General features: G+C 35.7%; 3 protein-coding genes across 3 annotated transcripts; 2 read left to right on the top strand and 1 right to left on the bottom strand.

Moving 5' to 3' along the window:
* The first annotated feature begins 1,212 nt into the window (after positions 1-1,212).
* Positions 1,213-6,766, top strand: LOC147383674 (aspartic proteinase A1-like). Its single transcript, XM_086427832.1, has 14 exons — positions 1,213-1,369; positions 2,286-2,647; positions 2,731-2,791; positions 2,896-2,990; positions 3,077-3,189; positions 3,281-3,449; positions 3,547-3,586; positions 4,141-4,205; positions 4,324-4,437; positions 4,521-4,582; positions 4,666-4,822; positions 4,922-5,041; positions 5,263-5,351; positions 6,479-6,766. Exons 2-14 carry the CDS (start codon positions 2,300-2,302, stop codon positions 6,561-6,563), a joined length of 1,518 nt encoding a protein of 505 aa, XP_086283958.1. The 5' UTR covers positions 1,213-1,369; positions 2,286-2,299; the 3' UTR covers positions 6,564-6,766.
* Positions 6,767-8,900: 2,134 nt separating this feature from the next.
* On the top strand, positions 8,901-10,370 carry LOC147383675 (putative transcription factor At5g28040). The gene has a single exon (XM_086428350.1). It carries the CDS (start codon positions 8,970-8,972, stop codon positions 10,188-10,190), a length of 1,221 nt encoding a protein of 406 aa, XP_086284476.1. The 5' UTR covers positions 8,901-8,969; the 3' UTR covers positions 10,191-10,370.
* Positions 10,371-14,614: 4,244 nt separating this feature from the next.
* On the bottom strand, positions 14,615-19,774 carry LOC147383676 (D111/G-patch domain-containing protein). The gene is made up of 8 exons (XM_086428268.1): positions 19,569-19,774; positions 18,516-18,597; positions 17,709-17,904; positions 16,560-16,714; positions 16,170-16,313; positions 15,899-16,002; positions 15,646-15,802; positions 14,615-14,845 (listed from the first exon to the last, which is right to left on the bottom strand). The coding sequence occupies exons 2-8, from the start codon at positions 18,585-18,587 to the stop codon at positions 14,762-14,764; spliced, it is 912 nt and encodes a 303-aa protein (XP_086284394.1). The 5' UTR covers positions 18,588-18,597; positions 19,569-19,774; the 3' UTR covers positions 14,615-14,761.
* Between the last annotated feature and the right edge of the window lie 1,348 nt (positions 19,775-21,122).

Raw genomic sequence — 21,122 nt, forward strand, 5'->3', positions numbered from 1 at the left:
CCTTAAATCTTTTGTTATGGTGGGGGTAATAGGAAAAGAATATATTTACCAAATGGGTTATCAAGTTGAGAGCATATCATTTGTAGTACATCCCTTAAAAAATTAGAGGTCATGAGTCATCCATTTTCAAAGCCTTCGTCGGACTTATAAATTTTCTCTCTCTCTCTTAAAAAACATCCGATCTACACAATGATTCATAAAAGGCTAAGGTGTTAAATCTTGTTTTCAAGATGTCAATCTCTGCTACTTCAATGCCAATACAAGGAACTCGTACTATAAAGAATCCACTCCCCATCGAGTTACCCACAACAAGTTTGGTGGATTTAGGAAAGATTAAAGCAAAGTACACTATAAAGAATCCACTCCCCATCGAGTTACCCACAACAAGTTTGGTGGATTTAGGAAAGATTAAAGCAAAGTACACAAATTTTTTAATCGACATTAATCACTGACAATTAGAACTAAATTAATTAATAGATAATCTTATTTTAATAATTTGTTTTAGTAGAGCGATAAGAAAGAAAATTTTACCATCTGGATTATCAAGTTAGCCCCCAAAATTTTGGGAGCATATTCTTTGTAGTGCACTTTTTATGTAGCTCTCCATAACTATTATAAATGGTTTAGGATGCGCCACATCATCAAGATAGTTATTGTTTACATCTGATCGTTTAAAATTAGGATTTCGATAGCCGTTCATTTTTAGATCTTTGATCTAATGAAAAAAATGTTTTTGATATTTTTGTTTTTAGAGCTGATTTAAACCATGATAGGGGATTCGTGTCCCAAAACTTTGGTGAATTTAGGAAAGATTAAAGTGAATTACACAAATTTCTTAATTGGTATTAATTATTGACTATTAGAACTAAATTAATTAATAAAGAATCTTATTTTAATAATTTGTTTTGGTGGGGTTATAAGAAAGAAAAAAAATTAGCACATTGGTCATCTAGTTTACCCACAAAATTAGGTGGATTTAGGAAAAATTAAAGCGAAGTGTAAAAATTTCTTAATTGGTATTAATTATTGGCTATTAAAAATAAATAAATTAATAAAAAATCTTATCGTACTTTAATAGAAAAAACATCGTCACGAAGCTTCTAGGTGGGTTCGCCTATTCGTAATCACATGGTGTGATTAATTAGGATTGAGAATAAAGTTGGTCCAGTGTCATTAAAGTCTCTTCTAGTTCTACCTCAAAAGTAGGATTATGACAAAGATATCTTTATCAAAATCTTGATAAAGAAATCTTAAATCCAATGGTTATAATTCATAGATGAAATGTTCAAAGTTGATTAAATTGTCCTAACATTTCATCTCATACTTGCTGTCTTCTGTCTTGGGTAAGCTCTCAAGCTTAGTGAGTGAGGTATGGCTTTCTTCTCACCATCATCAACAACTGTACCACTAACATCATCATGTTCCGATTACAATTAGTATGGTTTGATCAAGTTTCTAGCTAAACCCAGATGGATTCTGCTGCTTTTGATCATTTTTTTTTTTTTTTTTCTAATTATAACCATGTTTGCCAAGCTTTATGCTTGGAAAAATTTATGGGTTCTCTCAAAATCTGCTAATATCATGGTGTTTGGCTGTAGTTCTCTCTTATCTTGAATTTCCCTTTTTTTTTTTTTTTTTCCTTCTTTGTTTTGTTTAGTTTTGTTGGGATTTATTATGTAAGTTGTTTGAAACTTTGTATTGAAGGTGCATGCTAGCTTACTTGGTAAAGTCAATTGGTGATGATACCATTAGACCTGTGTTCAATTCCCACCATCACCATAACACTGATCTCATTAAAAAACCAGACATACCGAAAAAAAGAGTTGTTTTATATATTATTCCAAAACATCCAATTTAATTGGATTTGGAGACATCTTTTCACTTAACGGAACAGCAGTATAATCTTCACAACAGGCCTTTGTTAGTGGAATTTCTATTTTTCCTGTGCTCCTCTTCATGTACTTTGATGGGCTTTATGTGATTAATCACTCAGTTGCAAATATCAGTACAACAGGAGTCATGGGGCCTGAACTTACTTTTTCCCAGAGCCCTTTCTGAACTTACTTTTTTACATGTTTTTGTTCTTCGATTTTTTGCCCGTAATTGATGGAATTTGAGTTGATTGCTTTGCTAACTTCTATTACAGTATGTATCTAAGAATTAATGGGTAAGGTTTCATATAAGTCCAATGTAAGTATGTTCCTGATTTTCCACTATTGCATGCATTTGATGCACTTGAAGAAACTGTCCAATTCAATCTTAACTTTATTGATTTTCTTAACCAGGGAATTTTGCAAACATGGAGCAGAAGTTTCTTTTTGTATCTATTTTTATATGGGCTTTGACGATCTCTGTGGCTTTCCCTTCTTCCTCCAATGGCTTGGTGAGAATTGGTTTAAAGAAGAGACCATTGGATCTTAACAGTTTGAATGCCGCGAAAATCTCAAGGGGCAGGGTCATTGAGAGACTAAGGGATGTACGTCATAATTTGGGTGATTCAGATGTAGATATAGTATCTTTGAAGAACTATTTGGATGCTCAATACTATGGAGTGATTAGTATTGGTACACCGCCACAGAACTTCACTGTCATCTTTGACACCGGCAGTTCCAATCTTTGGGTTCCATCTTCAAAATGCTATTTTTCTGTGAGTTATACTGCATCCAAATGTCTTGATCTTTAAACCTCTCCCATATTTGAAGTTGTTTACCAATATGTACTTCTATGCAGATTGCTTGCTATTTTCATAGTAGGTACAAAGCAGGCCATTCCAGCACATATACCAAGATAGGTAATGTTGTCCATGCAATATCTTTCAATTTTGCTTGATCTCGACGAAGGTGGGCATTCTGATTACTGGTCCATGCTCATATTCTTCTTTGGGTTCTTATTCAGGAAAATCTTGTGATATTCATTATGGGTCTGGATCGATTTCTGGCTTCTTCAGCCAAGACCATGTTCAAGTCGGGGATCTCGTTGTTAAGGATCAAGTGGGTAATTGTTCTCTTTGGGTTTTATTTGAAGATACCTTTTATGTTTTGGCTGCAGTGATGGTTATCCATCCGTCATATTTCAGGTTTTTATTGAGGCTACACGAGAAGGAAGTCTCACTTTTGTAATTGCAAAGTTTGATGGGATTCTTGGACTCGGTTTTCAGGAAATTTCAGTTGGAAATGCCGTGCCAGTCTGGTAGTTTGCATAATATAAACTTATCTCTCTTTATCTATGTCGCTTTGCTTCCGTCATTTTGTGTTTAGTAATTTGAGTTCTTGGAATATAGGTACAACATGGTTGAGCAAGAACTAGTAAGTGAGAAGGTCTTCTCTTTCTGGCTAAATCGAGATCCAGAGGCAGAGGAAGGAGGTGAGATTGTCTTTGGTGGTGTTGATCCGAAGCACTTCAAGGGTGATCACACTTATGTTCCAGTTACTCAAAAGGGGTACTGGCAGGTGGGGAAGTCAAATCTTTATATTTACCATGCAACTCCATTTCATTTCTTCTTTCAATCAAGGAACTTATTTGTTTTGACCTCTTTCCTTTTACCAGTTTGAAATGGGAGATTTTGTCATTGGGAATCGTTCAACGGGTATTTTATCTCAATATCATTTCAATTTATTATATTCTCTTCCATAATCAAAACATTTTATTTTAAAGAGAGACATGATCCGGGAGATTAGCATTAGGCATAGAGAGTCCAAGCTGAAGGTTCTAAAAGAGTGAGAGGGAGACCAAAAAGATCATGGATTGTGGTACTGAGAGCGGAATGGACACACTAGAACTAATGTAAGGCATGGCTTCAACGAAATTAAATGAAGGAACAAGATTTGTTCAGCCTATGCCAATTTTTTTTGATGGATAATGCTTAATTCACATTTTTAATAATGAATTCCTGCTATTAACAATATGTGGTAACTGAAAATTTATTGAAAAGGAAGGATCACACAAAGGGAGAAAAAAAAAAAAAAAACACATAGGGAGAACCTTGCCGCTATACAAAAAATCCCTAAGGTGGCCTCCTTCATGATACTATATCCTTTGCTTGATAGGAATCTTGAAAGCTGAATGATACTAGAAATACTTTTTTTTTTTCCCTAAAAAGCTAGCAAAGTTTGTTGAAATTCTAAATAAATATGTTTTCAGGTTTTTGTGAGGGTGGTTGTGCTGCTATTGTTGATTCTGGGACATCCTTACTTGCTGGTCCAACTGTATGTGCTCATATGTAATAAGAACTGGTTTACTGTCACAAGGATCTTCAAGCTTGATTCAAATTTTCACAGTGCTTTCTTTTGGCCATTATCCTAATGAACTCATCATCATTTTCAGACAGTTGTGACTGAAATCAACCATGCCATTGGAGCAGAAGGAGTTTTAAGTGCGGAATGTAAAGAAGTTGTTTCTGAATACGGAGAATTGATATGGGAACTCTTAACAGGCGGGGTTTGTTTCACTCATCATATGTTTATCTTAGTTTTTGAGTGGTCGAGGAAAATTGTTTTATATTTTACTTGGCTATCCTGCAGATAAAACCTGAAAAAATATGTTCATCGGCTGGTCTATGTTTTTCTAATGGGGCATATGCAAAGTCGGTAAAATTTTCTTTTAAAATGATTTCTTTTCATTTTCAATTCTTGCATGATACTGAAACCAAAATCTGATTCCATGCAGCAATGACATTGAAATGGTGGTTGTAAAGCAAAACAAGGAGGGATCGTCAGTTATTGATGATGTTATTTGTGATGCTTGTGAGATGGCTGTTGTTTGGATCCGCAATCAGCTCAGACTAAACGAAACAAAGGAGAAAGTATTCAGTTATGTGAATGAGGTAATTACTCATAGAACACTATCTTCAATTCTTCAGAAAGTCAGTATTGATAATGAATTTTGAGGCACAAGAGTAGTAAACTTCCAATTGTTTTTTCAGCTGTGTGAGAGCCTGCCGAGTCCCATGGGAGAATCAGTTATTGACTGCAACAGCATTGCTAGCATGCCAAATGTTTCATTCACCATTGGGGGAAAATCATATGTCCTCTCTCCAGAACAGGTGTGTGTTGGTTTAAATTTTTTTCAGATTGCTTCAGGTTTTCATTAGTACCAATTTACAAAGTTTTACTTTTTTTTATTATTGTGGACATTATACACCAAATTTATTTGCTTTACTGTGTTAGTCTGTGTCTTTGTGGTGATCATTTTACAGGTTTTGGCAGATTTCTTACTCATTCTCTTTTGTTGTGTTTGTTTGGGTGCCTATGTGTTTTTTTCCAGTACATTCTTAAAACCGGAGAAGGTGATCTGGCTGTCTGCCTCAGCGGGTTTATTGCGTTGGATGTGCCTCCTCCTCGAGGTCCCCTGTGGTACGTGTTCTTACTTAGCATTCATTGTGCATGTTTTTGTCCAGAGATGTTAGCAAACGGCCGGCCTTGAGGCAGATGCCAAAAGGCAAGATACCCAGTTAGGTGGACAATTCCTATATCTCTTCTGTCTCTTATATGCCTGTATTGTTTAACAAGGTCGGAGGTTGAGGCCTCCTCACTGTATCTTGGGGTGTCAACCCATGTCCCCCCCTTTTAAAAGAAAGGAAGAAATAATGGAAACCCTTTGGGTCTGCCACCTCATGCTGCATGTAAGGAAAGTTCACCTTATTCACAAGAAAGACCTGTTTAGAGAAACCATGTTCATAGAGGTTTTCTCTCCCTGAGATTGAAGCTGGTATGGGTCTGCCAAACCTTGTTGACCTTTCAAAAAAAAAATGTTCATAGAGAAATCATAGTTCTTCTTTCAGTATCAAAAGATCTTTCCTGTGGTACTCCAAGTTGAGTGCCCGTAAACGAGATGATAAATTTCTAATGGTCTTACCCCTAAACCATCAACTAACAATCAATGTACAATGATGCATGTGCAGATGTAGTTATGCAGATGCATGGACATGCTAATGTTTGTATCTATTATGCAAGGCTCGTGTTAAGGGCGCCCATATATTTAGCTGGGGCACCCACAATCACACGGGCACCATTAATCAGAAAGTATTTTTTAGGCAGTGTTGACAGGATCCTGTGGACACTATTAAGGCCAGGTCAACAAGACCCTGTCTACGCTAGCAATTTTTATTTTTATTTTTTATAAAAAAACTCCTATGCCGACATGGGATCACAAAGTTTTTTTTAGGCAGTGTTTGACACCATTAAGGCCATGTCGACAGGGTCCTGTCAACAGTAGCGAAAACTTTGAAAAAACATGTGGGTGCCCAAATCTGCCCCCCGCAAAAATACATGGGCACCCAAGCTAAATTGTTGGGCGCCTTTAACACTAGCCATATGCAATGGTAATACAGGCACTGGATTTGATTCTGCTTAAATGCATGTATAGACACATAGCAACATCAGTAATTATTTTGTAATGTTTGTATGAATTTATGAGTGTATTTGTGTATCTATTATGTTGACAAATGTATGAATATATATATATATATATATATATGCAGGATTCTTGGAGATGTCTTCATGGGTGTGTATCACACTGTATTCGACTATGGTCATCTCCAAATAGGATTTGCAGAAGCTGCTTAGCAAGCCTTCTTCTATATGAATAATAACTTATTTTTTGCCATCATAGTATCTGGTCTCTTTAGTGAGTTGGAGGTGTAATATGTTGTAAATATATGGTGGTGTCTCTCAAGTACATAAACTAGCGTTTGTGAATTTATGCTGTTAAGATTGCCTATGCATATTAGCTATTTCTAATATATATTTTAAAACCGTGTTTATTTGTATTAGAAGGTGGCATGTGCAAAACACATTTATCAAAAGTGCTTATTTGTAATTTAAAATATTGCAAATGATTTTCTGACTCGAAAATTTTCACTCGGTATGTACTGGGCTGATGTGTCAAGGGCACAGACCCGTCAATCTTTTCCTTGTGTACCCCGAAGAAAAAGATCTATGTTTCTATGCCCTTGACACATCTGCCAAGTACAGATTGAGTGAAAATTATCGAGTCAGGAAATCACAACTCTAAAATATTGTTTAAAGGGTTTTTGAAGATTACATGGTAAAAAGGATAACTTTGTAATTTTGAATAATAAGCTACTTGTGGTTGCAATTTTCTTGGTTTTTGACCAAAATCACCTTTGATTATTCTAAGTCTAAATATAAAAAATGGGGGCATTTATGACCACTCAAATTTTGGTGTTGTACACTTTAAACACCACTTTCTATCATTATAATGTTGATTTAAGATGTTTTCATCCCACTCTACAAGTAACTAAACCTTGTGCGGAGCACAGGATGCTGCACTCAAAACTTTCACTCTTAGTTGGGACACAACAAATTATGAGATGGTTTTTTGATCTTCTTGTGGGGATGTTTGCATTGTGGGGGTGGAAGGCAAAGGTGGGTCTCTCTTTTACGGAGTCCATTGATGTTTTTTTTGACCTGTTTCCCTACAAAAAGTGGAGAGAGGAAAGGTGTGCTAAGGGGATTTTTTGTGTGGTTTGTAAATTGTATTTAAGTGATGTTGTTCAGAAATTACTCCAAAAGGCTTAGACAGATGTTTAGTTAGTGGATATACTTTAGAGGTTTAGGACAACCATATGATACTCCATTGTCTATCTAGACAACACATACACATACTCCATTGTCTATCTGTACTTCTTCTCTTGTTGATAAATTTTTCTCAAAATTAACCAAATGATGGATTAGTAGATTAAACCAATGTATAAATCAACTATTTATTTATTAATTAAATGTTCAATATGATAACAGTTTTTACTCTTTTGATCTCAAAAATATTATTTAAGACTCGTCGTAATTTGACTCACACGTGACATATTCAATCGACTCCCTGACATTGGAGTAGGCTAGAACCATAGATTTCCTTTCATTGGGATACACAACTGCACAGATTTGTGGGGTTGTGTGGTTGTGTATCCCGATGCATAAAAGTCTATGGTTTCTGGCACACCCCACGTCAGGAGAGTCGATTGAATATGCCACGTTGGGGGGAGTCATATTATCACCACTCATTATTTTACATTAAAATCATAATAATAAGAACGGATTTTAGGGAGACTGAAGATGGTGGATTTTCAAAAGAAAACCAAAAGAATAATGTTGAAGTAACATTGTGAGGGACATTGGTGTGCACAAAACATAGATGCTTTCATTGAGATCTCACCCATATCTCGATGAAAAATATCTATGGTCTAGCACACATCCACATCAGCCAATGTCCCTCACGATGTTACTCAAACCAAGAACATCATTTGTTACTCTATACAAATTTGTCCCTCCAATTTTGCCAAAGAAAGCTGCTATTGCCACACCAATTTTTGATAATGCCACCCAAAGAAGTGTTCTAATATTTGGTGATTCACATAGGAATTAGGTTGGCGTTAGCAAAAGTTGGCGTGGCAATAGAATATCTCTTTACAAAAATATCACAGAAAATCAATTTTACTAGTTTACAACCTTCTCAGTACCATCTAACCAGGTGTCAGCATTAGGGAGTCAATTGAGTGCAATTAGAAACTTGAAATCTCTCTCTGATCGTAGATCTGTTATTGGATTTGTTAGATAGGTAGTTGTAACCAAAACAGTGTGCCACATGCAAAGATCCTTACAGATTATCCAACTATCGAGAGTAGAATATCTATCCCCCCACCCCCAATCTTGCCTTTCAAGCTGAAGCTTGGAAAAAAGGGGCAGTACGCAAAAGAGGACAGAACCCGTGAAGCGTAACACGTCTTTCCCAATCGGCCCAACCAACACGCTACAGAGTACCACACCTACGAACCCTAGAAAAAGTCACCCACCCCAAACACCTCACAACAACACAACCCAAACTAAGTCTAACGGAACGAAGACGAAGACCCCCTAATCCTTCTCTTCTCTTTTCTCCTTATAATTATAAACCAAAAAAAAAAAAAAAAAAAAAGAGAGAATTTTTTTTTTTTTAAACTCATCAAGATCAAAAAGATGCCACCCAACGAAGAAGAAGAAGACCAGAATATTTATGGAGGAGAAGAAGAAGAAGATGAAGAACTCCTAGATGGTGAAGAAAGCGATGAAGAAGAAGAAGACGAAGACGAAGATGAAGAAGAAGAAGATCTCAACTGCGATTCTCCTTCCACCTCATCTGATGATCCAATCAATAAACAATCCTCTGTTCTCGCCACAGCAATCCCTCTTAACACCACTTCCGCAGTCGTCACCATCGCTGCTACTGGTACCCTTCCCAACCAAACCAACACCAGCACACCAGCACCAGCACCAGCACCAGCACCACAAGTTTCTCACTTCTCTCCGGACCACAAACGTCAACGCATCTCTGAACCTTCTTCGTCTTCTATTGCAATTGAGGAGAAAAAGCCCTCTGCTTTGGATGACTCTCGACGACTTTTTCAACGTCTTTGGACAGACGAGGACGAGATCGGACTCTTACAAGGTTTTCTCGATTTTACCACACAGAGAGGACCCAAGAATTCTTCTCACCACCATGATACTGGTCCTTTCTATGATCAGATCAAGACCCGGTTACAGCTCGATTTCAACAAAAACCAGCTTGTCGAGAAGCTCAGGAGGTTAAAGAAGAAGTACAGGAATGTTATGAGCCGGATCAGTTCTGGTAAAGATTTCTCCTTTAAGAGTCCTCATGATCAGGCTACCTTTGAGATCTCTCGCAAGATCTGGAGCGAAATTGGCGCTGGTGTTGGGGAAGCTGGAATTGAAGATGATGAAGGAAACCCTTTGAATACCGAAATTAACAATAACGGCATCGATGTTAATAGTAATTCAGAAAAGAAGGTTCCCAAGTCGCGGAAACGGTCTCCTAAAAGAGCACTGGAGGAGAATTTATCGAATCCATCAAATCTCTTGAACTGTCCTGTGAAATCTTCGATGCCCAATGTAATTGAAGAAACAGTGAGGAGTTGTCTCTCACCACTGTTTAAAGAGTTGCTTTATAGTGCGATTAACGGTCCCTGCAATGTGAGAGGGTTAGGAAGTATGGCGTTGAATCCATTACCATTGAATTTTGGGGGAAATCCAGCTATGAATTTCTTGAGTGGGGAGGTTGTTGATGAGAAATGGAGGAAGCAACATATTTTGGAGTTGGAGGTTTACGGGAAACGGATGGAGTTGGTGCAAGATCAGATCAAGCTGGCATTAGAGGAGCTGAGATCAATGGGCAGCTCATAAAAAATTCCGTTATGTATTCGATCAGTAGTAAGTGTTTGGTGCTTTTCATTTAATTCTAAAATATGTTGGTCCTTGATTGGAATTTGATATTGTAAGGAGCGGTCGAGCTCAAATTTCTTTCCTTTTTTTACTTCTTTTAATCTTAAGTTATGGTAGAACAGTAACAATGTTGGTGCTTTCTTTTTCGGCCCCAAACTTCAATGTTCAATCAAAGTTCCCCTATCATTTTTGATAGGTATAAAAATCTCATCAGAAGAGATAAAAAAGAAGAAAGGAGGTCGAGGCAATTAGCCTAAAACAAAGCGAGAGGAAGCAAAAATAAAGTAAATTGAAAGAAAAACAAGTTCAATCAATTAATCAAAGTTCATTCGATTTCTAGTTTATAACTCGGAAAATATTACTTGAGGATCTGATGGAAGGAGAAGGGTTAATCTATTATTGCTACATTTTTTCAATGCTTGCTTGAATTTACTTTTATAACTTCATTATGTGGTGCTGCACTTTGTTGTAACTGTTTATCTTCGTTAATCAATTTGCTTTGCTAGTGATAATTGTTTATTCATCACCATCACCACCACCACCAAAGCCTTATCTCAAAATACGGGGTTTGAACGAATTTCGTTCCTCTAGGTGATTATGTTTAAAACAATGCCTTTTGTTAATTCTAGTGTGTTAATATCTGTTCTCACCGCTTCAACCGCATTTTTTTCGGTCTTCCTCTCCACTCATTTAGAACCTTCAACTTGCATATTCTTTTTGACTAGGGTTTAATCCCCCTTCATCGCACATGAGCAAACAATCTACCACAGTTCCTTGAATGTATTCACGTCAACTTTTATCTCCCTCGTTTTTCCACTCATACATCTCTGCATCCTCTTCTATGCTCTATTCTCATCTTCTTTTCTGAATACAACATTCAGCTCCGTAAAGCATAGCTGATTTTATTGCAGTTTTATAATTTTTACTTTTAGTTTGATTGGGATGCATTAGTCGTGTAGCACCCAAATAGTAAGTCTTCATATTAATCCTACCTCCTTCTCAATCTTCCACCCTTACGGATAAAAGGACCAAGGTAATTACAATAGTTGCATGGGTTACTTCATGTCCATTAGTTTTTTTTGGTTCTTTCTTCCTCTATGATGTAATTGCTAAAGTTACATGCCATATACTTTGTCTTGGTTCTACTTATTATAAAGTATTTGGGAGTCCAAAAGTAGCTCTTTTAGTTTTCTACATAATTTTTTTAAATGTTCTAATTTGTGTTAACCATCTCAATCTCATCAACTAACACTACTTCATCTACAAATAATACATACCAAGTTCTGCTTGGGAAGTCCCGCTGCTATCATCTTTGCATCACTGTAGGTATTCTTATGTTTGCTTTGGAGAGGTTAGGACTAATTTGATTCATAGGTCAATTCTTTGCCTCAAGCTGAGGATTCTTCAAAATTATCTTTGGAATTTGAATGTTTATATTGATCTGGGACTTTCATCCCATTTCTCTTGCAGTCTTGTATTTCATTCAACTCATTGATCCCTATTTTTTTGTATGGTTTATATTCCATAGCTATAGTTTGGATGAAATAGCTTGTGTAATGGATGTGGAGACGTACAGTACAGGAAGGAAATGGACTTTGATAAACACTAGTGTGGACCAATGTTATTTTCAAATAATTTGGAAATAGATCCTGCTAATGTTGGCAATAGTGGTCCTACCCATTTCCCTTTCTAGTGTGTAGATGACCAAGTGACTCCACTGTAATTGGGATAAGGTGGAGACAATGATGTGTGTATAGATGGCTTGGTGGTCTGTAGTTGAGTTCTCAGCAACTGTTTCTGTTCCTAAGTAGACAGCTATTTGTTTGATCATTCTTGTGTTGAAGAAAGGGAGAAGGCAATGGGTAATTTACGTTGTGTGCTTGTGATGGAGGTTGTTGTGGAGACTTTAGAGGCCTCAATTGGTTCTCATAGATTTGCCATGTGCAGTATGCACAAGCTGAGAATAGCTGTAGTTCCATTCACGTGGTCCCCTTGGAGAAACTAAAGGGCTCAGTTGTTTCAAAGAAGTTTCTCGTCCTCACAGGAGGGTTTGGGCAACAAACCACTGTTGTTTGGAGACCCTTGAATGAGTTATTTATTATTATTATTATTTTGGGCGTGTGTGTGTGTGATGGTATTGACCAAGACTGGCAGCTTCGCTTTCCGTTTGAATCTTGGTTTGAGATCAAAGAAGTTACAGACACCACGCTGGGAATCTAATTGTTCTGTGACTGTTCACTCCAAACTGTTGTCCCCTTTGCTTGAGGACAGTGAAACTGTAGACCATGTTTTAATTCATGTTCCTTTGCTCACAATTTGGTCACTTTTCTTGGTTTTTTCCGTACTCATTGGGTCTTTCCGTGTAAGTTCTCTCGTTGTTGGAAGAGTGGGCTAACAATACTTCTTATCCAGGAAAAGATACCTTTGGATTATTCTTCCCTCAGCTATTGCTTGGGGGGTGTGGAATGAAAGAAATAACAGGGTGTTCAATAACAAAATGAGAAGCTCTCACGGTAGATTCTTGGAGATTTTGGGCTTATTGTTTTTGTGGTCTAAACAAATATAGATTTTACGGGAGTTACTTTCGATGACTTTCTTTTTAGATGGAACGCTTTATGTAATCATTGACTTCTTAGTTTTTTTTCTTTTGTAGCTCTTTGCGAGGCCTTCTCGGCCTCCTTGTATCTTTCCCCTTCATTAATTTATTATACTTATCAAAAAAAAAAATTGTTCTGTGACTGTTCAAGCATCCTGGGGATTTTTTGGGTTTTGTTGAGTCCCAAGGGATTGAAATGTTAATGTTTTGGGGATGTTATGTGCATGCACACTTGAGCAGTATTTGTCTTGATAATCAAAGTCTTTGTTTATTGAAGCCTGTTTCTCCAATCAATTCTTATCTAAGTCTCTTTTTATGCTCTTAATAAAACTACTCCGTTACCATTAATAAATAAATATATATAAAATTATGATTAAAACAAAATATGATAAGCCATAGCTGGTGAGGGCTTGAGAAGGGTCCTACATTTAAAATTATCATCTTGACTATCCTTGATCCTCTTAGCCGCCGACCCTCTTCACAGATGCCTTTGGTTTCATCCTCATTGTTTTCCTATCTGACTTAATTATATTTTTTATTTTTTATTTCAGTCGGTGTGGTCTAATACATTAGCACATTGGTAAGAATAATTTGAGTGAAACAATTTATAGTCAAGATGATTGAATGTTTTTCGAAAATTCATGGTAAGAATCATTCTTTAAGTCAATTATAAACCGCGGGTCAAATGAGCAACAATATTCACCCATGTAGGGCTGTCAACGGATGCTTATCGGTTCAGATTAGAATTCAAATAATTAGTATATAAAAAAAAATACAAATTTTCCTTGTCCAACTAATTTTTTCTTATTAAAAAAAACATATTATTTATTATACTAATTATATAAAAAATAAAATTATATATATTATATTATTTATATAAAAAATAAATCAAATAAATATATATTATACATTATTTTGAATAGGATATTATTGGATTTGAAATGTTGATATCCAATAAGGATTTGAATATATAAAACTATCTGAATTTGAATTCACTATCCGAAATTTTTGCGTCCAAACTTTTCGACCATCCATTGACACCTATGACCCCCTAGCCTGTTTCCACCTAGATTCCAAAGCTCCTTTTTTTTTTTTTTTTAAATTGGAGCAAAGCTCAGGTTGCAGACCATGTTTAGATTGAAATGCAAATACCTCAATAGAGATCCTCTATGTTGGTAATAGGGCTAGTGCCACGTGGGATCAATTATCACCTACACCAAACATCACCCCGCATAACTATATTCACCATGGTTGTTCCATATTGGCTTCGAAACATTTTTTTTTTTTTCTCTTTATTCTGAGTGATTGGGAGTCTTGCTTGTTTCAATCAAATAAAGAATCCCACGTTTCGATAGGGTGAAGTGAATGCATGAAATGTGATCACACTTGATCTTGTTTGCCCACAAACAATGCTTCATTTCTGAAACTTTAAACATCTTAAACCACAGCTGGCCCAGGATCACTTGTAAACTTGTCTCGGAATGCTGAAATGATGGCTGATCAGTTAATACCGATCATTTTGAAGACCACGAGAATCAATCACAACATTGTGTCCTCCAAGGAAAATGTGGCACTCCTCCCTGTACTGTAGTAACATTTAATACCACATCCATAATGTACGTACCCCTTTAATTATAAACCTCATCTCCATGACCTCTTTTAGGTAATTCTCAAAGAAACAACACCCCAGGGAAAATGATCCACTATCCTCTTCGTTTCCCTTTTGGACTTCCTTGCTGATTTGGACAGTTCAATCCATTGGGCATGAAAAAAAGCTCATTCTAAATGGTTAACCAGAAAAAAAAAATATTTATTTTTAAAGTACACTGATTCCAATCAAGTTCATCCAGTTGCAACTTAAAACCAACTTGACATAATAGGTGATGTGTTAAAATTACTTCCAACTTCATGGTAGTAGTTTAGTTGTTAAGAGAACTCAATCCTCATCACTATCATTGCTGAAAACCGAGGATACCTGGACAGCTACTTTTTTCTTCTTTGCAGCACTGGCAAATGAGTTCTGAGAAGAAAACCAAAATTTAACAAAAACAAGGTAAAATATTAGTGAACTGCAACTGTGAATCCACAAAATTCTTATTTTTTCAAAAGAATGTAAATCTTGGTTATACCCCGACTCAATGAGCTAAACTCAAAAAGTAAACTCTATTCCCTAAGAAGGTGCCATTAACTAGCTTAGTTGGTAAACTCTATGGATGTTGATACCATAGACCTCACCCTCACCCTCACCTGAGTTACCAAATGAAGGGTTGCTCGGTGGCAACACCATATTTTTCTGGATGTTGTGTGTGTGACCCATAGTGCAGTTGCTACAATGCAATATGAACAAGGCGGGTTCACTCCAGCTTACCCAACGAAAAAAAATGGGCTTTGTTTTGTAAGAGTGGTAGCTATACCAGTTTTTAGACTAAAATGCGTCTGATAGAAACACTGTATGCAGATTCCTTAAGCCCTGAAGATGATGATGATGCCTAGTTCAAGAATTTTGGTCTAACATGCAGAGCAGTAAAATATCTTCATGCATGCATCAAAAAAGAATTAATAGGACTACCCTGTATAAAATCTAACAGAATTTTAAGTGTATCGAAAACAAGTCCCAAATGTGTTTAGATTTTGTATTTCAGAACATTCAAATGTTTTCAAGCTGTTGATTATCTCCTTCCCCTTTCCCTCCTCCTAGTCTGGTAATTAGTTTTTGAATATGAATTATGGGTGGGCTGCAGTGTTATTCAGTATGCTACTTTACAGATACAGTAATCTGATAAAAATTACCTATGAAGCCTAGCTTCCATGTGGCCCTACCTTGGATGCACCAGATTTTGAGGAAAATCCGAACTTCAATGTCTTGCGCTGATCCTGATCTGCAACTGCAGTAGCACTTCCCAATGCAGAAGCAGCAGGAGCTGCCCTGGATTTTTCTTCTTGTTGTTGTTGCTGTTGCTGCTTATGAGCATCTGCACTGTTAAGCATTAAAGAAATCACAAACAAAAATTGTATTGCACTGATCCTCTCTAAATTATTAAAACATGTAACAGAAAATCACAAGAAGGGATACATCTGAGCAAACTTGGCCATCTCCCTTTCCTGACGTAATTGTTCTCGTTTTTGTCTGTCATCTCGACTGCTGTTGCCATGCATTTCTCTCATTTCTTTGAACCGCTGCAAGCGTCATCATAGCAGGGGAGTTGCGAGATTTATTTTAGACAAGGTCAATATGCATATACTTCCAATTATCAAACAGTTCTAACTCACCATTTCTTTCAATCTAATCTAATCAATAAAAAAGGATCTATATAAATTGAATCCGCTGGAGAAGGGCATTTTACCTTCCTGTGATTGTGGTCGTATGAGCTCAGGTGAACTTCAAATTCCATGGCTAATTTGTACTGCTTGTTGCAGAGATCACAATAGAACACCTTGCGTATTTCTTTCACCTCAGATTGAATTTTCTGCTCACGCTCTGCTATCACCTGGATTTTCATCATGTGCACGAAGCAGGCAGTAGAAGCCACCAGGTAATAAAAACTGCAGGAAATTCTCAAGACCCTCCAAACTTGATGTTCCCTTATGATTTATCAATCCCGTCAAAAGACATGCATATATGCTATATGCTGCCTTCTGCTATTAAATGTAGGTTTAAGAAAAGTAATGCATCAACCTCAAAATATCTGATGAAGGGAATGCTTACTGATGGAAGCTTGGATTCGATGACATACCTCTCGCTTCTTTGCATGCTCCTCTGTCTCCTCCAGCTCAACATCAAGTTTCTTACGTTGAATATTTTCTTCAGCAGTAAAAAAATCATCCTGTTCTTGCTTCCCAATTCCTAATTTAGGATCTCTAATCCCAGCTTTTATTGGTTCTATCATTCCTGCACAATCCCCATAAAAGACAATGTATTTATTAGCCAAAGTCAATCTTCTTCTAATGAAAACCTATCCTGCCAATCAAAAAAGAAAGGTTAGAATTGGAGGATTTTACGCAGGAATTCAATTTAATATCTGAATCTTTTAGATCTAGTACCACAGTCTTTTAGAACAACTACCACATTCTTCTAGACTTGGAAGCAATGTCATCCAGAGAAGGCCTATATCGAAAATAATAGTTCTAAACTAAGGGTAATGTCTTAACCCAGTTGCTTCTGCCATTTACAGAGCTACCGGTTATTGCACGATCTAACTTCTTGCCGAAGACGAGAAAGGAATGGTAAAGAGAAAAGAGACTAGGAATTTTATTCAGAGAGAGGAACCCATATACAAAGATATATGCGCACAATGTTATTAACAAAGATAACTTAATTAAAATATCAGTTAAAAGCTTAGAATTAAGTTTAACATTAACTACTAACTAGGAACTGCCTGAACCATGTGAAGCGGTAGGTCAAGGCATCTCCTTGTCGAACATCGGGTAATAACATGACAATGAATAAAGGCACGGATACATCTCAGAAAACTATAGAAACTGTCTCATTTATGGATACTTGAGATAATTGTTAACATAATTAAAAGATATAAATTATAAAGGGAAGAAAATAACTTAAACATGGGTATGTCACAAGTTGCTTTGTTCATTTTATTTGTCTATGTCATGATAAACTGCATAATGAAAGAGTAAAAACACTCTAAAAACCCATAAAAGAATGACAACAATATTGCACCTAAAGAAATGGCCCATACTAATTAAACACCCAAATGAATAGATGCGCATGAGCATCAAAACAATACTGTTATCAACATCTAACTATAGAGAGAAAGAACACAATTATGCTAAGAAATCTGGGTTCAAAGGAAGAAATGACAGTTCTTAACTACATGACATGTACTGTAAAGCAGTTATCAACATTGGTGTTTGAATAATACAAATACCTTGCTCTTCTTTGCCAAGACCCTTCCCTTTCCACCCCATTTTCTGGAGAAGCCTAAACCCGATATTAGATGATGTTAGTTGTGTGTCCAAAGATGCTTGCTCCACGTTATCTAGATCAATGTTTTCTGTGGGCTTGTGATTAATTGGAAGGCGGAAATCATCTCCTAGATCCTCAACAAAGGAATCCTCATATTCCTACATCAATAGAGTATCAAAGAAAAAAAATCATCAGTTTGAATAACTCAAAATTATTTTCACTACCCATAAATAATAATTAAAAAAATAATTCATTTCACCTTCACAATGTATTGGAAGGAAGTAAACATGAACACTACAGTGGATTCCACATTCCAATGATGTATGTGTCTTACAGTTTTGGGCCTTTTGTGTATGCATCTTACAAATTTTGGCTTTTTTGGAAGACTTGGTGCAGAATACCCTATGCCTCACCATTGGCAACAAGATTCAATAGCCTCTTTAAAACAATGTTTGCAATACAAACTAGTCAAACTTAGATTTTAGTGAAACAGTGGTGACATGGTTTCATGGGTTTTGAGAACTAACTACGTAAAGATCTCTATCTGAAATCTAAACAACTAAAACAATAAAAAGTGTACACCTTCAAATCCAACAACTTGAATATTAGAATTTAGAACTGGTATCCACCGGGTGACAATAACCTACCAAAAAATATGCACAAGCACCTTGCCATTCAGACAGCAGTGAGAAAAAAAAATTATGGATAAGACATCACAGGTTATAAACCAAAGAAATTAAATAATGGTCACTGTTCAGGCAGGGCTTACTTTCTCTGGTTCATGTTGTCTTTCACCTTGAGCACCTGTTTCCTGGATGTGATTGTACCATCTGCTGTCCATTTTGAATATCCTAAATCATACACAAAGCAATAAATAGATTAGAACTCAACCTCCAGCAAGTTCTCAGTAAACCCAATTCAGTAGGAAGTAAGAAATCAACGACAATGAATATTTTACCGAGGAAGCATGCAAATTTCACATAATACTCAGCAATTGAATACACAAACTTTCAGAGATTTTTTAAATTCCTTAATTAAAGTACACGATTTCTAGTAATTACAAAGTTTTGACTCTTGACTTGGTGAGAATCCTACTCAAAACCGCATTACTGAAATCAACTCAAACAAGCTTTCTTTGTAGGGTCTATACTCTCAAAGAGTACCACATCATGGAAGTTTTATCCTCGAGACTTGAACCATATATTGAAGAACGTAACTCAAACATTTATTTTGTAACGCTTTGTAACGATAAATTACTTTCTTTTTAATAATTTGTTTTTCAAACTTCTTCAAAAACCCTAAAGTAGATACAAGAGATCATAGAATAATTACTGTTACGCGTTCCTCGGAAACTACCAAAAAAAAATCCAAGAACACGAGAATCCAAATTAAGGAAAAAAAAAACTAACCCTAGAAGAAGGTAACTCAAATTTTGCTTTCTAACGCTACGTAACCATAAAATTTCTTTCTTTTTAATCAAATTTTTTGTTTTTAAAGTTCTTCACAAACCCTAAAGTAGATGCAAGAGATCCACATAGCATAATTACTGTTACGTGTCCTTGGAATCTCCCCGAACAATCCAAGAACTCGAGAACGAAAAAAAACTAACCCTAGAATCATCACTGGTAGTCCAAAAACATGAGAACGAGCAGGTAAATCGAAGCTTGAGGACCCGATTCGTTCAGATTATCAGAAATACTAGTGGATTAGCTAAAGGATGGATGGAAACTAGGGCACACAATTCAGATCTTCGAATACAAGGTTTCAGTCTCGAATAGATTCAGACAAGAAAAATTCCACACAAAGAAATTCAGAATATTACCAGCTAATAGAAACAAAATCGGAGAATTTTGCTTTTGAGGAACACTGGCTGCTTTTGCTCTATTTCTCGCTCTCGCGTCTGCGTCTGCGTCTGCTCGAGTTTGCAGAAATGGCGATAATATGTCAATGGATCTGTCTCACTTCAGTTTTATGGTTCTAGTTTTTGTTGGTCATCTTTATGGACTGAACTTGGCATCTAAAAATATTTGGATTCTTATAGGATTTAGAGATTAGGTATCCACCTATTAATTAAAAGTATAAAATTAAATAATAATAATTTTTTTTTAGATAAAACTAATTATACAAAGGACATTTTACATACGCCCCTCGTTAAATTGTGATATTAGGCTTATCCCCCTTAATCGTAAGTCAATGATGCGTGTCCTTGAAAATTTAATGTTGAAAATTTGAATTTTCTTTTGCCTTCAAAATGGTTTTCAAGTACTTAATTTTCTAAATCAAAATCTGAAAAAAAATCAAAACCACCATTAAATTATCAAGAAAAAGTAAACATTGACTTGTAGTTAAGGAGGTAAATCTAATCTTGTATTTTATACTTGTAAACCTAATATCACCAATTTAATAAGGGTGTTTTTAAAATATCCTTATATAAAGTATAAACATCTTTAGCATTACTATTTTTATTTTTTATTTAAAAAAAAAAAAAAAAAAAAACAAAAAACCTATTAAGGGGGCATTTGAAAATACACATGTATCAACAGAGCTTATTTGTAATTTAAAATAATGATAGAAGGGTGTGTGGATGTTAGATAGTAAAAATGATATTTTAAAAAATTAAAAAACTAACCAACTTGATTTAAGCGGCATTCAAAGCAATTTTCCTTGTTGTTGACCAAAATGACCTTGATTATATTAAGTTTAAATTTTAAGGTAGAGATATTTTTAAAATCCAAATTTTGGTGTTATGATAATACATAAATGAAAATAGATATAGATAGATTACCAAAAGATTAAGGAAAACAAATAAAACCCAAAGCAAAAGATACTCATCTTAACATGATAGACATAAATCTCAAGTGATATTCTTCTTTAGTTTCTTATTATTTCCGTTATGGGTTGAATTTAGGAAGACCACTCCATATAAATATGTGGAGGTTGTCCCCATCTCAAGTAGGTCTAATCATTGAGTCTCAAGTTAATCACATCGTCATTTTCATGTTTAGAGGTAGGGGATAATGCATCACTTACGTTCTATAATTTTTTGATCACAGGGTTCTCAAGATAAAAAGGAGAGCACTATTATCAATGGATTTCTTTTATATTCTATAACTTTATTCGGATTCTTCTTCGTCAGGTATGTACATATCTAAACCTCTTGTTTAAAATGTATTTATTGTTGATTAGATTAATGATTGAAGGTTCTAGATCCTTAATTTTATGCTAAAAATCACTATAACCGTTACTAAAAAAAAGTTTGAACCAAAAATCTGTAAAGCTCAAAGAATCACCCAAATTAATAAGTATTTAATAATTAGAACAAAAATAGGATTGCTCTTTGTTCTACAAGAACTAAATTGTACTCATTAATATAATT

The sequence above is a fragment of the Akebia trifoliata genome, chromosome 16 (genome assembly GCF_017979445.1).
Source record: "Akebia trifoliata isolate Shusen 1 chromosome 16, ASM1797944v1, whole genome shotgun sequence".
Lineage (NCBI taxonomy): Eukaryota > Viridiplantae > Streptophyta > Magnoliopsida > Ranunculales > Lardizabalaceae > Akebia > Akebia trifoliata.